Source organism: Amyelois transitella, chromosome 19 (genome assembly GCF_032362555.1).
Source record: "Amyelois transitella isolate CPQ chromosome 19, ilAmyTran1.1, whole genome shotgun sequence".
Lineage (NCBI taxonomy): Eukaryota > Metazoa > Arthropoda > Insecta > Lepidoptera > Pyralidae > Amyelois > Amyelois transitella.
This window is the reverse complement of record NC_083522.1, coordinates 6213559-6232548: the sequence shown is the minus strand read 5'-3', so window position 1 is coordinate 6232548 and position 18990 is coordinate 6213559. Positions and strand designations below refer to the sequence as shown.

Sequence of the window (18990 nt, the reverse complement as noted above, 5' to 3'; positions counted from 1 at the left end):
CGTGTTTGTTCCTTTACCCTTACCATTAATGGCGGAAATATGTTTACGTTATTCTTAAAGTCCTAGAAACCATTTTGGTAAAGAAACTACTTCGAAAAAGAAAATAAAATTATTACAACGATAATCCGCAAGTTTTCTTTTATTTGGCAGCTTGGCCTGACTGCGGGCATACTACTATTCCAGAGTAGGTAGAACCTTACCCCATCTATAGCCATGAAGTTGGCGAGTTCCATCAACGCCCGTATTCTCTGTCTCGGCGCTATGTATTGGAACTGCCCGTCGATCAGAATCACTAACACCAGCTTGTTCTCGGACCTCACGCACGAGCCATACTTCGAATGGGGCTTTTCTTCTGCTTTTTTAACCTAAAAAGAAGAAATTGAGAAAATTGTAAAACAAAATTACAACTAACAGAGTTTGGAAATACAGTTTGACATTGACCTTAACTTCGCCTATAATGCAAAGCGGCATTGTATTCGTCTTTAGTGGAATACATTTGAATATGTCAATCGGGGATACGTTGAGATAAAAGTTTTAAAATTGGTGGCCACTGTGAGCTAAATTAATAAAAATGTGTGCAAAATTTTCGAATATCGAACGACCTCGTAATGGAATGTGTCAAATTTTATTTCAAAGCTAGCTGTGCCCGCGACTTCGTCCGCGTGGAATAGTAATTTTGGGCATCATAGAAGCCTTTCTCGATAAATGGTCTATTCAACGCAAAAATAGTTTTTCAACTCGAACCAGTAGTTCCTGAGATTAGCGCCTTCAAACAAACAAACTCTACAGCTTTATAATATTAGTAAAGACAGATACAAAAGATATCAATTAGAATATGTAGATAACACATTTTTGTGAAAAATTAATAAAGTACCTAGAATACCTCTTCACTTAGAATTACAAATTTCGCTTCGTCAATTTTTCGGTCGTCAATACAATATTGTTCAATTCAATATTAGTATTGTGAGTAATAAATATTTGCATAGAGTGACAATATATGTAAATGAGTTCATGTTGAATGCTCATGCATTATACCTTCAAACCACGGTCAAGAGCGCCACCGCGTCGTGCCGATGACGGAAGCGGCAAGAATGGTGAGATGTTTAATTGATGAGTGACTCATTGCTAACTTAGCTTGGCACTTAGGACGACGATTACGTGAAAATTAAGTCATCGTTATTGTAATGCATCAATGGAGAAGTGTTTGTTGCAAACATATACAGAAGTAATAATGTACTTCCATGGGAAAGAAAATACTAATATTATATAGTAACTTTGAGGTAGCGTGTTGTTACCTCCTAAAGTCTCATCTTGCTTACGATCACGCAGCTTGGGGTCAAATGCACTCGAAAGTCCTATAAAAATTAAATTAGTTACCTCGATAGTAAAGGAGTCAGTGGCGGTGAGTCCTTTAGTCTGACCGTGCGCCGTGACTGTGAAGGTGTGGGCACCCAAGTCTGCGTGCTGGGGCAGCCCGCTGATCAGCCCGTGTTTGGAGTCCACGGCAAGCCAGCTGGGCGTGCGACGCCCATCTTCTCTTCGAATCTGTCCATACAAAATAAAGCGTATATGAATTACATAGCCGCAGTGAATAATACAATTACAATTAATATAAATACAAATTACATTGAGACGAATCTGATCAGTCCATAGTCGGTTCTCTCCGATTATTTTAAAAATTATTTTATGTGTATGCTATATTTTAGCGCAATTTTCAGCCAAATTTCAGGCTTAATTCAAGCAGAGTTTAAGACTCAGAGAAATAAAACGGCTAGCTCATGGAGTCAAAACTAAGGATAGCTTTCAAAAAAATAATATCATTTCATAATTAAATCTTACAATTTTGGCTAACACCCCGGTGACATATAAACAGGAAACATTTATCTAGTAAAGCACTAAAACATACTTTATAATTATTGTTAATAATCTCTTTAGTTAAAACCAGCAGCAAGTGTAATTCACCAATTAATTAAATGTTGAACCCATTTGGATGAACCTCGAAAATGTTACTCTTACGATATTATTAATTTTAACGATAAGGCAATGTTCATTATGATACCAGATTACGACACGGTGTACCCTCATCACAAAATTCTATGGCAGAATTACATTTATATTGTAATTTTATAAAAGTAAACAGGTTTTAACGTGCACAAACTGGCGTTCGGTGCCAAAATCTTTCTACATATAACTTCTTTTATGCTGCGTGTGTTTTTGTTAGCAGCCTTGAAATGATTCTAAGACCACGTTCAGCTGGGATGGCTTGGTGATGGAATTAAAAATCGGAAATTGGTGGTTAAAAGAAAAGAGAGAAAAGAAGCCATTATATGAGTGTGAGTTACTTATTTTATACCTTATACGCCTGCACTTCTCCTGAGAATGCTTCTTTGGGTATTTCCATGCGGAAGAGATGTCCCACATAGGCCGATGTGTCAGGAACACCCCATAATCTCTTTAGGCCATTTTTCGTGATTTCTGAATGATTTGCCGTCAATTCAACCTGTAAAAGAGAATATTATATTGTAGCCTTTTAATATACGTACCATAATTATTTCTATAAACATCCCTTGCGGGGTAGACAGAAAGGCAACGTTCAGCTGTATGACTTAATGATTGAATTAAGATTCTAATAGTGTCAGGTTGCTAGCCCATCTCCTACAAGAAGAATCCCAAGTTTATCAGCATTTGTATTGAATAAAACTCTTCGAAGTATTCAGTAAGTTATAATGCTGAATAATGTAGGTACGTAAAATTGCAGTGATTTTACAAATAGTCTTTAAACGTGTACTAAGTGTCCTTGATGTTACGGTATAACAGATACCTTTGATCATACAATGGCGACACAGATTCCTTATCAACGCTTGTTAAACTAATATTACATACCGAATACCTACATACCTAGTATAAGTGACCTCAATCTGGCTTTAGATTTAAGTGAGCACTGAGATTTTTTACAAGTTACAAGGTAGATAGGGGAATCCATAGTTTTATTAGTAATGATATCATTAATAAAACAAAAATGACATTTCCCTTTCACTGAACCAAAATTAAAGTCAGAAAAGCGCTTCTGCTGGTCAACATAACTTTATGTCGTTCTGAAATAATTGAAAATATGTTAGTAGGAAGCTACTAAAATATTTTCAATTATTTCAGCAACTAAATAACATTTAGAACTAACCTGAAACTCCTCACTATTGTCGAAAGCGAAGTCCTCGTCAAGCCGGCTAAGAGCTAGCGGGCACAGCGTCAGAAGCGCGCACACAATGTACAGCGCGCGCGCCATTTTTCCACCCTCTGGCTCCTTGGTTTTCGGACGATCTCATAAATTCATGATGATCATCTATGGACAATTAGATATTTTTGGATAAGTTAAGCAAAAATACTATAAGGAAAACTGATTTTAAATCTGTTCTGATAGTCAAATATTTTCATGAAAGCGAAAGAAGCACTACCAAATGTGCAGTATTGGAACAGCACAGTTTCTGAGTACACGAAATAATTGCCAATCAATTCCAAACAGACACACGACAAGGTTTCAAAATTGAGTAATTTACCTTCAACTCACAAAATGTGGTGTAAACTAAAGACAAATTTGGTCGAATGTCTACAAATGGTTCTGATGAGAAGGGCGTTGGAACGGAAACGGTCCGGGTACTGTTACACAGTCGAAGGCGCGTGCTGGCGCATAATGATTGGACGCAAATAGAATAGCTTTTGAGGGCCTTCCTTAGCATGCTGTCGCGAAACCACTTCAGGGAATACTTTTACGTTCCTTTTAGAATAATAGCGCGGTTTAATAGCCACTAGAGAGGTTCCATTACCAGATACGACTTTAACTTAGGACTATAAATAGATGTAAGTTTTTAATTATGTATATGCTGTCAGATACGAGTATCTACGACTATGTCAGATGAGAAAAGTTCATTTTACATAGATATAATAACGGCTTTATCCCTTACGAACTTTTGCCAACAATCTCGAAAAGACTGGATCTGGAAAACGTTGATTTTACCTAAAAATATTTAAATTTTGTCAAATTCGTGGTTCGACTATAAACGAACTGTCAAGAAATATGAACAAATTTGAACGAATGTATAAATCAGAATGGAAGCAAAGGAGTACAAAAACATAATCACAAGATGGGCAACCCTCGGAAGAAATAAGAAAGCTGCCAAGTAAATTCAACGGTAATGGGAACAATGTACTTGTACAGGTTAGGTCAGGATTCCAACCGGGAAGCGGAAGACATTATTACTTGAAACTGCGAGCTTGAACACTGTTACGTAATATACTTATCCAGAAATAATTATTATAGTTATAAAATCAACAAAAAATTCAATTTAACAAACTATTGAAAACTAACTGAGTTACGAAATATATATTGAAAACTAGATATTACAGGTGCCTTTCAGTTTTTTGATGACTGAATCTACCCTGCAATAGAGAGTATGTAATGAATATGTAATGTTGTAATGATACAGTACATTAAAGTGACTTTGACTTTTTGATGAAGTTGCTTACGTCACGTACTAAATTATTTTAATCCTTAAGTAATTTTCTTTATAGAAGTTATAGGTCATAAGAACAGTGATTTGTACGGTTTACAATGAAATCTAGTAATCTTGTCGTCTATGAACAAATAACGTTGAAGAGCCTCTTATATAGAGTTAGAACAGCTTTAAATTTTTATATGTAATTTCGTTAATTGAACTCATAGCCTCTCCAATTATGTTGAGGACGAAGGACTACGTGGAAGCATTTCACGAAACGGTTTGTGCGATCCTACGCTGACGACACAAATACTTTTCCATATTTACGAAATATCTAGAAATATCAGTGTTAAGTTAAACTGAATATATTTAAAAAGATCTCTCTTGATCTTCTCTCTTCTCTTGATTGGCGCAGTGTAATAAGAAACTCCTCTGTACAAAGTCCAAAACATACACATATGAAAATTATGTCCTAGGGATTATTTACAGAAATTGTGGAAGTTCTAAGAATTTTTAAAGTTAATTTGTAAGAACCACATCGGGTTAAGAGTGAACACAGTGACCTATGATTTTATAGGAACTAAAAGTTCTGTAAACATTGGAAAGCTTCCAGTTGCCACAGCTATCGCAAAGTTTTGGGCCAATTAGGCATGATAGAGCTCCAAATAAGCGAAACAGACTTGTATTTCTGATTCATATATATATATATATATATATATATATATATATATATATATATGTATATATATATGTGTATATATATATTATATGTTTTTGGTCTGTAATATTAATAAAAGTTTGGAAAGGATTATGTGATAAAAATCCTCTATTCGAAATATGTAAATTACTATTGTCGACAAATTGTAAAGAAGAAATAATGAATAACGTCTTAACTTTATAAGAAAGATTTTATTTTTTGTAATAAGACGGTATTAGCGTTTTCCTTAATTCAAAGAAGCAACAGAAATGACACAATTATAATGAAGTGTATACTGAAATATTACTGGACTGCAAAGAATTCATTTTAAATAACTCTCCGCTTTGTTCTCTGTAAACCTGGATCTCTTCGTTTTGTGATGTTCAAACAATTGTCTTTGAGAATTATGAACTTTTACTGCGTATTTAATTTTGTTTTCAGCAATTTGAACAATGAAATCATTCTGAAACGTACATAATATTTCGAATATCTGTGATCGCAGTAGGTACTGTTTCTTAAAGTTTTATAACTGAAATTATAATATTAATTATAGCTTTTTCGATTATGGTATATTCTGATGGCTGGCGGTTTCGGCTCTAGATCAAATTCGGATTTGCGGCCTCGGCGCATCTCGTTTATGAATTGTTAATTGAAATGGTGGTTTCCGTGGGGAGAGATTTCCGTCGGGTTAAGTCTCAAACGGATTGAAGATATACTATATAACAAGTTTAAGGTGAAAATAACTATTAAAATAGCTATTGCTTTACCCATTTTCTAAGGGCAAAATTTACATACAATTCTTGTTTGTTACAATAATTGCTTGGATGCTTAACACTTAACTATCTCAACCGACCAGGCTCGGTTGACAAAACAGAACCCTGAACTAGTAACAATTTTCATAAGTATCAAAACCCCTTAAACATTTTAAAGTTTGATTTCATTACCATACCCCGTGTAATCCATTACTGTTCATGTTGTACGTTAACGTTTTAAGCGTAAAAGTTTCATTATTACAAATATTTTTACAAGCCAACCAGAATTCTATAAAGTACACGAAATGCAAACGAAAAAGGAAAGATACATTTTATTCCGAGAGCGCTCAACGAAATCTTTTCGGATTTAGCGAAATTGTGCTAGCAGTGGGCTTAGTGCTTCCATTTCCATTGCCTCTTATTCGTATACATTTGTAGGTACTGGAGGAACTCTTGTGTAAGGCTTTTCAAGTTACCTAGTCATTTATGTTGTGTTGTCAATAAGTTAGGTTTAAATTAAACCTGCTGAGTTAGTATGCCAAGAAATGCAAATAGTCTAATGTAGCATTTTGGATATAATTTCTATAAAACATTCATTTTGACGTAGACTTGTAGGGCTGGAGTTTACACATAGTTGTTCCAGACTCGAAAAGTAAATACAAAAGAAAGCACTTTTGAAGATCATTTGCCATATAATGATTTTCAATATAGTCCAGGAAATTATGACGAGCAACAATACATTTTCATTTCGCAGCGCTATTACAAAATGATTCACAAAGTTTTGTTACAACAACAAAGCTAAAAACAGGATACCACGTTAAATTCGAAGTAAGCAGAATAACGACTTGATAAAACAAAATATTTCTCCAAAGTTTATTCAATATAAAGTTATGTTAAATGTAGGCACTTAGCTCCGAGTTTGTAAGCGAGTTAGAGTGGAGCCCGCGGCTGGCGTTTACCCTTGGGGCGAACAAAGAGGGTATAGCACAATAGAAGTTGTGGAACCCCCACACCTAAACTTCTGATACAACCTATACGTAGTACATAAGAGGGCTTAGACCACTCCAACAGTGGCTGTAGGAAATTCCTTGGTGAGTGATTTTCGTTAGATTACCAAACACGAGAAAAACATTTTTTGTATTTAGTTTAATTATGAAGTCTGATCGAAATAGGATATAAAGAAGAAAATAGACAAAGCTATAGGTACTTATTGTAAGGAAAATGTACCACGTGACTGCGTGTAGTCGCTATCTAGAAGAAAAACCACACATTTTAAATATTCAATTTAGTTCTGTATTTAGTTGCCAATATCATTAATCTTTTTCCACATTCACTATACATACATGCTTTGAACAATATAACACAAATATTGACTGTCTTTAACAAACAATTTCGATAATATTTGCTTTTTATTATTGTAAGTAATAGCTTGTTAATATTATATGTTTGAGATTTCTAACGTGAAAAAAAGATGGCACGAGGCAAAGGGGAGGGTAAATCGGTTCAAAGAAACTGTGGACCCTTATATTGGGGGAGCAACGCAATCCATTGAGAGTGCGAAAGTAATTTAGTCTTGAAGTTAAAACGACTTCCATATACGAAATATGGAGTATCCTTGTCGAATCGTTAGTTTATCCATATTAATATTATAAATGCGAAAGTGTGTTTGTTTGGTACCTCTTCACAGTTGAACCACTGAACTGACCTGCATGAAACTTACGTATATTTAGTGTAGAGTATGGTAAAGGTCATAGGGTAGCTTCCATACTGGTGAAAACTAAAGGTCCCGTGGGATTTGAGAAAAACCTGCGATTATTTTGTAGGTGGCGCTAAAGCTGGGGGTTAAGACTAGTTTGCTATATTTCATAACGCTAACAGGAATACCAAATCAATATTCGTTTTGCTTAAGTGAAAAATGTTGTTAGCACACAGCGGACATTTGTGCTGACTTGTCGTACATAAAACGAGATGAATAATGGCCGTCCTGACATTCCATTTGATTTTTTGTGAAGTGAATATGACAGTTTTTGGACACGATGGTTACTAGGCCACAATATATTTGCAGGATATAGTAACAATTCCATAAAAATATTTTCAAGTTACTATTGGGATACAAACAGGACTTCCACATATTTGCACATATTATAGTTAAAATATTGTAATGCAAATTCTAATGAGGCGATTAGGTTGATATGGAACAGTATTTAGTTAAGAATGTCGCTTGACGTGTCTCTGTCGACTATAGCGTACACCTTTATTTAGGTCAAATGTTTAATCAGGCTCCCCATAAACCCGGATATTCACGACTGTAATATCTGATTGAAATTGTTCTGAAGTCTGACGCACTTTGCGTGACACACATCCGTTTAAAGTGGCAGTTCGAAACTCTTTACGATGCTAGAAATTGCATTTTGTATGAAGTTTATTCAAACGAAAGTGGAAACTGGAAATGTTTATGTTCAGCCAGCGTTTTATCTGACTCCAACAGCGTTCTTTAAAGCGAGAAACTTTGATGCAGCTGAACGAATCTTGAAGCCGCCGAATCCTTTTCACTGCAGTAAAATAGTTGGTCTTTTTGGCTTAAGTATGTAAAATTTAAGTAGATTGAATCGACTTTTAGTAGATTATGAACGAAGGAATGATTTTTATAACATAAACGACAACAGCACGGTATGCGCATTTAAAGTCATTCACATTAATCTACATACTTCTATATAGTTATAAAGCTAATTATAAAAGTATATATATTGCATAATGAATACAAACTACTAAAGTCTCTTCACAATTTGTCAGATCAGATTTTAGATATATAGGAGCAGGTAAATATTCGCCAGGCAGATACACCTTAGAAAATCATAATTGCGGTCTAGTCTTTTGATTATTGGCTTTGTTTAACCCGTAAGCGACGTGATATTTCGCCAGGTGGTTGCACTTTTCACCAATCCACACGCTTGAACTAACAGTAGCACCGAATCTATTTCAACGGCGGAAGTCACGTGCGTGCGCGCATCAGAATGTCGTGGTTCTCGGTACCGAGGTGCTATAAATATGCACCGTCTTGGTATCAGAAAGCTTTAAACGAGGCATTCGTTTGATGGAAAGCGATCAGCAATAGATGGTAAAACAGACGCTCATGAAGTTTTTAGATGACATTCGAATCAAATCATGCGTGGAACACACTTAAAAATGTACTTACATAGGTACAGATAGAATGATACTAAGGAAATTTTATGATTTTTTACATGGCACAATGAATCTGTGAATATTTTGACGAGGCATGATAGAAAGTTCTTTGATACACGCCCACGGTGGTCATGCTATACAAAGTTTGGCTATGAAATAAATGAAATACTAAAAGTTGTTGTTTCTTTGAAATAGTCCGTTGTATGAAAGTTAAATTTATTGTATCGCTAATAAGCCGAAAAGCCATATGACAGGCACGAATAAATCTCCAAGTAAAATAAGATGAAGCTGCCGTACATCAGGCAGCTTCTTTACTTCGTCTATCGTTGTAGCCCACCCAGGCGGGCATTCAGCGTGATTTCAAAGCCAATAGCTCTTTGTTTCATACCGGCAGAGGGCAGAGCTGACGGATCTATCTATGTATATATGTACTTAGACGACACTGTCAGATATTTAAGGCATGGGCGCTTAGTTCATAATAAAAGCATCATAATAAAAAAGGAACATCGACATTAAATTTCTGTCATGACAAGCAGCTAAACTGGACAGGGAAAACCGTGAAGTGTGTACAAAATTTATATTTGTAACAATTTATACGTAAATATCGAGGCACAGAGATAGATCTACTCGTATATTGTTACAACTAATATGCGGGTTCGGTTACTCAAAAGGCAAACTAATTTGTCGGTCCTAAATCCTTGTTAGTAATTAGGGCGTGACAGTGGAACAAAATTGTGGTACGCTACAACAAATGCTAAAGTTTGGGTTCAGACCAATGCCTCACTGGAATAGATCATCTTACGTAGAGTAAGAAAGAATAAGAAGAGTGAATTTTGAAAAACAATGTGACAGACGACAAAAATCCTTGTTCAATATGTACCGAACTGGGAAGGTTGAACAAAGTTGAATTTTTCACCAATATTTTTTTTTTCGATTGCTTTTGCAATGGATGCAGGAAATACTAAAAAGAGCAAAAGCAAATAATTGTCCGTTGCCACTCTCATGCAACACATGGACCAAGAGCCGGCTTGTGTTTAGTTGAACCGTATATTAATGGTACAAGTTAAAAGATTTATTACATGATTTCCACAGATTTTTTATATTATGACTTTCGCAGAGAGCTTTGCGTCTATCTTCCGAATGTCGCCAATTTAATTGGTATTGGTCGAGTAATGTTGGTATTGGTTACAAACAATTCTTTTTGCATAAAATATTTTTTTGTATAGATGAAGTCTTTCTAGTCCTTGAACTGGTTTATTGGGTTCATTTTATACCGAAAATATTTTTTAAGCAAGAAGCGGTAACATTTTTTTTATCATAGGCATTCTGGCGAGTATTTCAAAATAATTGTTTCTAACAAATAAATACATTTCAAAACCAATGACACTAATTAATGAGCTTTCACAGTTAAGCCCTTTGATTTACAGATACCAAACAACGGGTACTAATTAAATATGTTGTAATTATCATCAGATGTCAAAGGGTCGTTTATTACGTAACTGTACAATGTTTGTGTCAATATCGTCACCATTATAGCGAATGACTTACGCTAGCACCCTTTATTACACTTTAATAATACAGAGTCATAAAACGAACATAATGGAAATCCGAATAACATTTATATCAAGAATAAAAAAATTCAATGATTTGAAAAAGACCACTGAACCCAGTAGGAATTAAATGAAAAAAATGTTCGTTGAAGTATCTTCGGGCAAGGAAGATAATCCAGCATGTTTTGATAATACCGAGAAGTATCAAAACAATACCAGGTGCTAGCTGGTATTAAAGAGAGCAGCTGTATCCAGTCGTTTAGTAAATAGACCATTATTTTAAGGCTGGCAAACCGGGCCTATTTACTTAGGAAGAAATACTTAAGAACACTTTGTTCAATTTATTACACGTTAATAAAATTTAAACATTTTATAGCCGCTAGAAATTGGAATTAAAACGTGAATTTCAAACATTACGAGAACATTGAAAATGGAAAGATGATTTTTAAAAGAATCTCGAACAAAGATGAAATCTAAACGATTGGAGCGCTCGAAATGTAGAGAGATAAGACGTACTTAAAACCAATGCTACAAAACGAGCTTTGGATCAAAATGAGATTGTTATCTTTATTGTTCTTTTTAATTGGAATTTATTTTCTACCTATTAATAAATTAATTAGAAGTTACTCCATAACCAAATTTATTATGGGACTCAATGTATTTTCCAACGCATAACCACTTGGAAGTAATATACCCAATTTAACAAATAATTGAGGGGTTGTAACTACATATCACGTGTCCAGTTTCTAATAGACGACAGAATGTGGAAATCAATAAGACAAATGGATTCCTATAAATCAAGAACTTCAATCCCCATCGGAATTGTACGAGGGACAAACAATAGGAAATCGGAGTGCCGACCTAATTTAAAATTCCATATAACTGCCAGGGAAATTCACGCTAATCTCTCTTCACTTAATCCTAGCATGCGCTCCAAATATTGCGTCGATAGCAATACAAGTACAGTAGGGACGTGTCTCTTGAAAAAAAAATTGGTGTCATATCACCAATTTTTTTTCATTTGGTGTTCATGAAAACTTAAGGTGTAATATTAATCCTTTACAATCACTACATCAGCTAAGTATGCTTGTCAAGGGTTATTGCTTTTAAAGCATTTTCATTTATTTCGATTCTACTCTTCTTATTTTATCTTGTGTTTTTACTTTGTAGAGTTTTAAGCCAACTGAGAAAAAATACCGTTTTTTTAAAAAAAATTCCTCATTAAAAGTAAACCAAAATGAGGTACAATTATACGGCCAAATAAATATATTTTCTTCATTTCTTTCCGATTTTTATGTAGTTTTAAACTGACCGAACAATAAATTTATTTTCCAAAACCAGCACCCTCTATAACATTATCAATCAATATAATATTGTATGATTTAGTGTAGATTTGGTGGTAGTGACGAGTTTAAAGTTGTGAGGTAGCCCTATTGAGGGGGGCAAGAGGCTGCAACTGTGATTTACATGACACCAGCCCCGAACACCCTATACGGCAGACGCATTACCGCCAGATGAAATTTATTCGTCTCTCCTTTGTGCCATTATTGCATGCCTTTTAAGTGACCGGCAAATGGTATTTATTAAAAAATTGTTGACAGAAGTGTTATTTTATTGAAATGTGTTAAAACTTAAAATCAAAATCATGAAAAGTTTTAAAGTACTTATTAACCAGAATATTCACAATTATTGAAATCAAATTATAATATAATCTTATAATATCCATATAATAAAATATAAATGAATGTCTGATGTCTGACTAGAATGATATTGGCAAAAAATCGATATGGATCCCCCTATATCGATTTTGTGCCAATCTCATTCTTATCCAAAATCTATATAACACCAGCAGAAGACAAAAATTTAGTTTAAGAATTTCTGTCTAGTTAGTCTGTATATTTGTACTCACAAAACAAAATATTGTTCTATTTGGATGCGGTTATATATTTGGCTAGGTCTAACAGGGAACCTGGCAAACAAATAGAATTCCACCACTCCTCTAAGGGGCAAACACATGAGACCAGTTTTTTCAATGAACTTTTACGGCGAACGAAATCGCTGGCAATAGCTTGAACATTATATTTAATAATACAAACATGCATAATTTATTGATGAAGACAAAGTTGATACTGAATTCGATAACTCGATAACGTAAATAATCAATTAGGTGAAACTTACAACGGTTTACAAAACGTAACATGAAAGGAACTTATATGAACTATAAAACGAAATAGGTACATGAAAATATTACCATCTACATTCAAGAAATTTGTCTGCATTGTTCACATTTTTACTAGAAGAATTTCATAGTAGAGCCCGGAAGCTTGGCCGGAATGTGTTGAAAGCAGTTATGATTTACAACAGAAGTCGCAGCGTCTAGACGGGTCACCAACCCTGGATTGCGACCGCGGAGATTTGCATTTACAGCACCCAACAGAATTCGGCCCCTCCAAGCTTATTAGCTTAAATTTTTTGCCAACCGTAGTAGAAGATACGATAGTGGAAACTATTTCCAATATTCTCATCACGGTCTTTTTTGCATGGAATTTGGTTTTGATAAGAAAAAGCTTGCTTGCAGTTTTCGTAAAAATATTTGTTAAAAATAATAGCGACTAAAAGTTACAATAATAGAATAATGCCCTATCTCTCGAAGTAGCTAATGGCAAAAACAGTTTTACGTGTAAGAGCTTAGAGACAGCAATACTTTACCAAGAAAGATCTACCATAAAAATGGATAAAGAATAAAGTTTTCCCTCACGAAAATTCACAAGACGAATGGTTTTGCTGAAAACCGGAAGGTATGTGAATAAAACTGGAGAAAAAAATGGATGTTCAGAGTGATGTATATGTGGACATATAGGAATTTTCACAAATTCTTTTATGAACGTTTCGGAACTTTGCGCTTATTCAATGCCATGCCATCTGCAGCACATTGCTGGTCAAACAACATAGCATATTATAATTGAGCTACCTACATTAAAACTTACTTGTTTAAATTAAGCCGTAATGGAACGGCCTTACAGGAACTTTTGACCTGAAACAAACAACAAATATTTGTAGCATAGCTATTCATTATATTGTAAATATCCCTTTGAATGAATGCCTCTATATATGTATATCATCTCTAATTTTATTAAATTATCAAACTATGAAGTCATATTGATCACTACGCGTCAGTTTAGTTTTTCATTCAGTAATTACATACATACATATCATCACGTCTATATCCCTTACGGGGTAGACAGAGCAGAACAGTCTTGAAAAGACTGAAAGGCCACGTTCAGCTATTTGGCTTTTTGATAGAATTGAGATTCAAATAGTGACAGGTTGCTAGCCCAACGCCTAAAAGATGAATCCCAAGTTTATAAACCAAGTCGTCCCTTAGTCGCCTTTTACGACATCCGTGGGGAAGAGATGGAGGAGTCCTATTCTTTTTTATCTATTGGTGCCGGGAATCACACGGCACCAATAGAAAACTATTGAAACTAAAATAGGTTAAACTATTGAAAGTTTATACTCATATCGAATTACAATAAGTTACATTGTGTCAAACTCAGTTGTTTATTATGCGTAGGTCGGGAAGGCATGATAAGCAAGATTTAGAATCTTGCAAAGTGAAACAGACTACAGATTTTTACCAAGAATAAACGAGTAAGTAAATTTGCATTGGAATTGGTACGAATTGGGCATTTGCGAGTACGATCATTAGAGATAGCTGTTTTAATTTTAGACACGGAAACCGTTGGCTTAACTGCAAGTATGCAGTTATTTCCCGCATCACTTGCTTAGATATTTAGCAAACCATTTATACGATATTCAGATAAGTTAATACTTTGATTTTATGAACAGCAACTTTGCAATTCAGAATACTTGTTTTATTCATACTGGAAAACTTGAGAATATATAGTAATTTAGTTCAAATACGCAGATTTTATAAAGAGAATTTCTCTTTTCAATATATAATCAGCCTCAAGTTCAATTAATCAATTTATATTCAATAATATGACATAAATTATTATTAACTGCCGCTTCGAAACTGACTGTACCAACATGTTCAGAAAATACCACAGTTGCTTCAGAATTAATAAAACTAAATAAAAAACAACTAGAATGTTCAACACTATAAATACCACGTCGTTAATAATATTATCTACAGCTATTCACTATTGTTCCCAGTTGGAACAACAGTGGGATTTATTACAAGTTTGTTGGACACGGGACTTTGACATCCGTTGCCAACTTCATCCCGGACTGACCCACTTCGAGTCCAGCCAGGATTATGGAGTAGATGTTTACAATAGTGCACCAGAACGGCACGTATTTCTATTTCTATTTGCAATGTATTGAACTTGGAGATTTTGTAAATATTGTAATATGATTCATCATTGATCAGGAAATGTAAAAATTATATTCGATAAACTAGAATTAAATAAACTACTAACTGTAAACATAACAAATTTGTTGTTTTATGAACAAAAGGGATGAAACAGGATTGGTTTTATCACTAGAAGAAAAATTAAATGATTGGTGATGATGATTTATTCAATATTCTATTTCAAGAAGATCGTTTTCTAGAAGAAATACTTTTATTTAACTTTCACAGGTTGCCAAGATATGAACACATAGGTACCCCATTCTAGAGCCAACTTATCCTATATCTGGACGATCTGCTAGTTGTAACCACTGCCGTTCGTGCCAAACGTTTAAAAGCTTTTCGCATATTCGTTTCGAAACTTTCCCAATTCCCTTTTAGTGCCTTGTACAGCTTTGTAAAATTTATTGCTAGTGGTTAGTTAGTGCAATGGTATTTTTTTCAATGAAGAATTGCAAAAAATTGAAGACATAATGCAATAATTCAATCATTAATTGCAATCGTTAGAACAAATGGAAATAGATATAATTGCATTAGGCGAGGCAAACAAAATTATGAACCATAGAAAATATATAGCAGATATATAATTTTCATAAGCATGAATTTTAAATTGTTAAGATCACAACACCTACAGAAAAAGATATACCTACATATCATAGATATAGAGATAACATTAATGTATACCATCTCTTAAACTCTATTTCCAATTAAAAATGTTGAACAAGAAACAAAATAAAAAGAGAAAAAGAAATAAGATTATGTTGATAAAATCTGTTTCACAGATTAAGCTATGCACAAAGTCACAGTTTATTTCATAATAATTTATTAAGTCATGTTCTGAGGACTGTGCGGTAAAAAATTGCAAAGAAATTAGTACTAATAAGATTTTGATGATAACATAATTACTAGTAAAGTCCTTGTTTAAAACAATCCGTATGGATCCAATATTAATCTTATCACACTCTTTTTAACAAGAGCTACAATATAGTATAGCTTGGCTAACTATGACGCAGACTTTAACCGCTTGATTGGTCCGTAAATCGATAGCAGCTGTTACCAAATTAATTTAACAGGCAATTTAAAAGAAATTGGAAGCAGGGGTAGTTATGGATATGTGTGGCGGTTACTTTGACGACCGTTTTATTGGTACTTGATAATAATAGGCCAATAACTAAATTAATGTTCGTGACGACCCATTTAACGTTAGTAGAGATACATTAATAAAGTAGGATACATCAACCAGAATAATTTATGGATATTTCCATTCAAAAATATTTCAATATATTTTTAATTTAAAACAACATTCTAGATGCAACAGCAAATACTACAAGAATTAGTCTTTACTCAGCGAATATCAAAACACTACTGCCTGCAGCTTATGGTTGAAAACACTAAAGCATAAATATAAAATAATCTTTTGTTACATTCATACAAAAAAAAAGAAGCAGAAAAGCGTCACCCGTGTTATTAAGATACAATCTTTGCTTTCTTTACGACGTTGACTTCTATGATGACGATATCAATAGGGGACCCCTATAAAGGTGAAACACCATCAAATTTGATGCCTATATCGAGATTGGACGCGGTGATGTCATCTGGGTCGAGCCCAATTGTCGCGGCTCCTTGCGCAACGGTCCAGAGATGTAAATAACTTTCTTACTTGTACAGTGTAGTGTATATGACAAGATTTGAGTTTGTTCAAGGTGCAAGGATAAAAATATTTTTGTTATGATTTTCCTTATTATGTCTTGGGTTAAAAGTGTTTATTTTAGAGTAAATTAACATCACTTAGTAACAGAAGTGGCAAACCATAGGTGTTAACTAAAAGCGAGAACTGTAGATTTATATTGATTTAAAAAAAAAAATACATGGAAAATCATTCGTTGATATAATATGAAATAATATATATTATGTTTGATGTTGTTTACATTAATATATTCGGCTGCGATATTTGAGAATTCCTACAATGTCAACTGTTGCGAAAATGTTGATTAAAAGAAATATGAACTCTGCGTTAAATTTGACGCCCCAATTGGCAGACATTGATTGACAGAATGAGATTGTAATGTGAGTATAAATTAATGAAAATATTTTTTCATCTTGAATGGCATATGAATTGGTGATTTTCTAGCCTAGGGTCCATAAAGCAAAAATCTATTTTATTATTTTAACATTGCTTAAGCCAAATAATTATAGATGTTTCACTTTTTCGTTCATGCATATATTTTAATAATTTGTGAAAAATAAAGTGTATAATGAATTAACGTATTACATAAAAAATATGTAAGAACATTTTAAATGAAATAATTTATAATCCCATCACTTAGAATTCATCCCAAATGACCCGAGAATTTAGGAAGTTTCAAGTAAAACACTTTTATATTCTCTGCAAAAATGTAACATGAAAAACGAGTGGCCTGTTTACGGTACTCTTATAGTCAGCACCAAAGGAACATTTGGATTTATCAATCTATATATGAAATGATTTTGCCTAAAATCTTAAACCCATAAAATGGACTAACTTAAAATCCTCAATCCATGTCACTCGAATTCCGAAGAATCGGGATCAGCCAAAAACGAAATGTGCTATATTTTAAAGCTTAAATACAAGTATGGCAGAGTGGCGGTGGGCACGATTCAAATCTATTTGGCCATAGACCTCCTTACACGAATCCAGAATGGTTATGCAAGCAGGATGTCCTTTTTTAGAACACTTATAAATAAATATCAAGAACAAATGTAGTAAAAAAAATGTCTGGAAAAACGTCAGCAAATATTTTTTGATTAATTGAAGACTTAGTTGATCAATGAATCATTGGTAGGTATGATCACCGAACCAAATGGTCTAAATTCAGCGGTTGCACCAGAGGAGCATGAGACAGACATATAAAACGAATATGTCACAGTTCCAGTGTTAATCTGCCCAAGAGGGCGCGCCGTCACGCGTCGCTAAATGTGTGTTGGTCATTCAACTTGGGAAATGTAGATGTATAATGAAATGATATATATTTAAGCTGCAGTACTGCTAATATATGTATAATATCAGGTTGGAAACATCAATCACAGAACTCGTGTTGTGAAATTTGTAGTTGTCTGTTTTATTGAGGACGCTGATACGATATAGACAGCAAAGCACACTAGACCCTGGAGATAAAAGCAGTAGTACCCTGAAGAAAATAACTTGAAATAATTTGGTCTTGAATCAATAAAAGACAGAAGACCAGAGGTACCCTATCAAAATGGATACGACTGCATCCTGAAGAAAAATGTAGTAAAAAGATTTGAATTGGTGGCAAATATTAAATCAACGTTTAAATACGTTAATTTACTGTAGATTTTTTATAAAAATTCCTGGCTGGCTGGGTTTGCTGGTGTGTGTGATCTGTCTTGAACTCTGTACAAAAAGCAATTCGTCATATATAATGCATTAAACCGTCTCGTAGTCGTTAACCCTGTTTTAGATGTGCTCTTGTCTTTCGCTGGTAATGCTTTGATTAATGCTCTAAATAACACAGTTTAAAATAATATAAAAAAAATATTAATTATTTAATTAAATGTAATCGAATGTTTGTTAAAAAAGTTAAAACTTGTGTAGGAGTCCCACCTTTGGAAAAAGACATTGTGTTACTGAACTAAGAAGTGTTATAATTGTTTGGCGGTTTATCATTTCAATGTTTCAGATACTAATATTAGGTCAATTAAAACTAATGAGGCTGATTCATATGTACACAGCGTATTGAAATATGAATGGAGAAGCCTGCTACGCTATCGTAAGAGGTGAACCGGTTCGCGTATCAAATTAGAATATGTCCGACATTATGTCACGGCATTATAAATAGGTTGACGTATGAACCGTTATTAAGTAATGAATAATGTGAGGTTCCGTTAATACCGGTAGAAAGCTCGATGACCGTATCTTGATTGAAGTAAATAGTTAAAAAAAAAT

General features: G+C 34.0%; 1 protein-coding gene across 8 annotated transcripts in view; it reads right to left on the bottom strand.

Annotated features, from left to right (window-relative positions):
* LOC106132719 (dystroglycan 1) overlaps window positions 1-18990 on the bottom strand; it is a 73370-nt gene that overhangs the window by 15443 nt on the left and 38937 nt on the right. For 7 of the 8 annotated variants that reach the window (XM_060949492.1, XM_060949494.1, XM_060949493.1 and 4 more), the window contains 5 exons: window positions 13660-13706; window positions 3179-3340; window positions 2354-2500; window positions 1378-1545; window positions 201-365 (listed from right to left, as the gene is read on the bottom strand). In XM_060949492.1, the coding sequence (XP_060805475.1) occupies window positions 201-365; window positions 1378-1545; window positions 2354-2500; window positions 3179-3283 (585 nt within the window). In that variant the 5' untranslated portion in view covers window positions 3284-3340; window positions 13660-13706. The remainder of the gene's footprint in view (window positions 1-200; window positions 366-1377; window positions 1546-2353; window positions 2501-3178; window positions 3341-13659; window positions 13707-18990) is intronic. The other variant, XM_060949495.1, reaches the window with a different exon arrangement.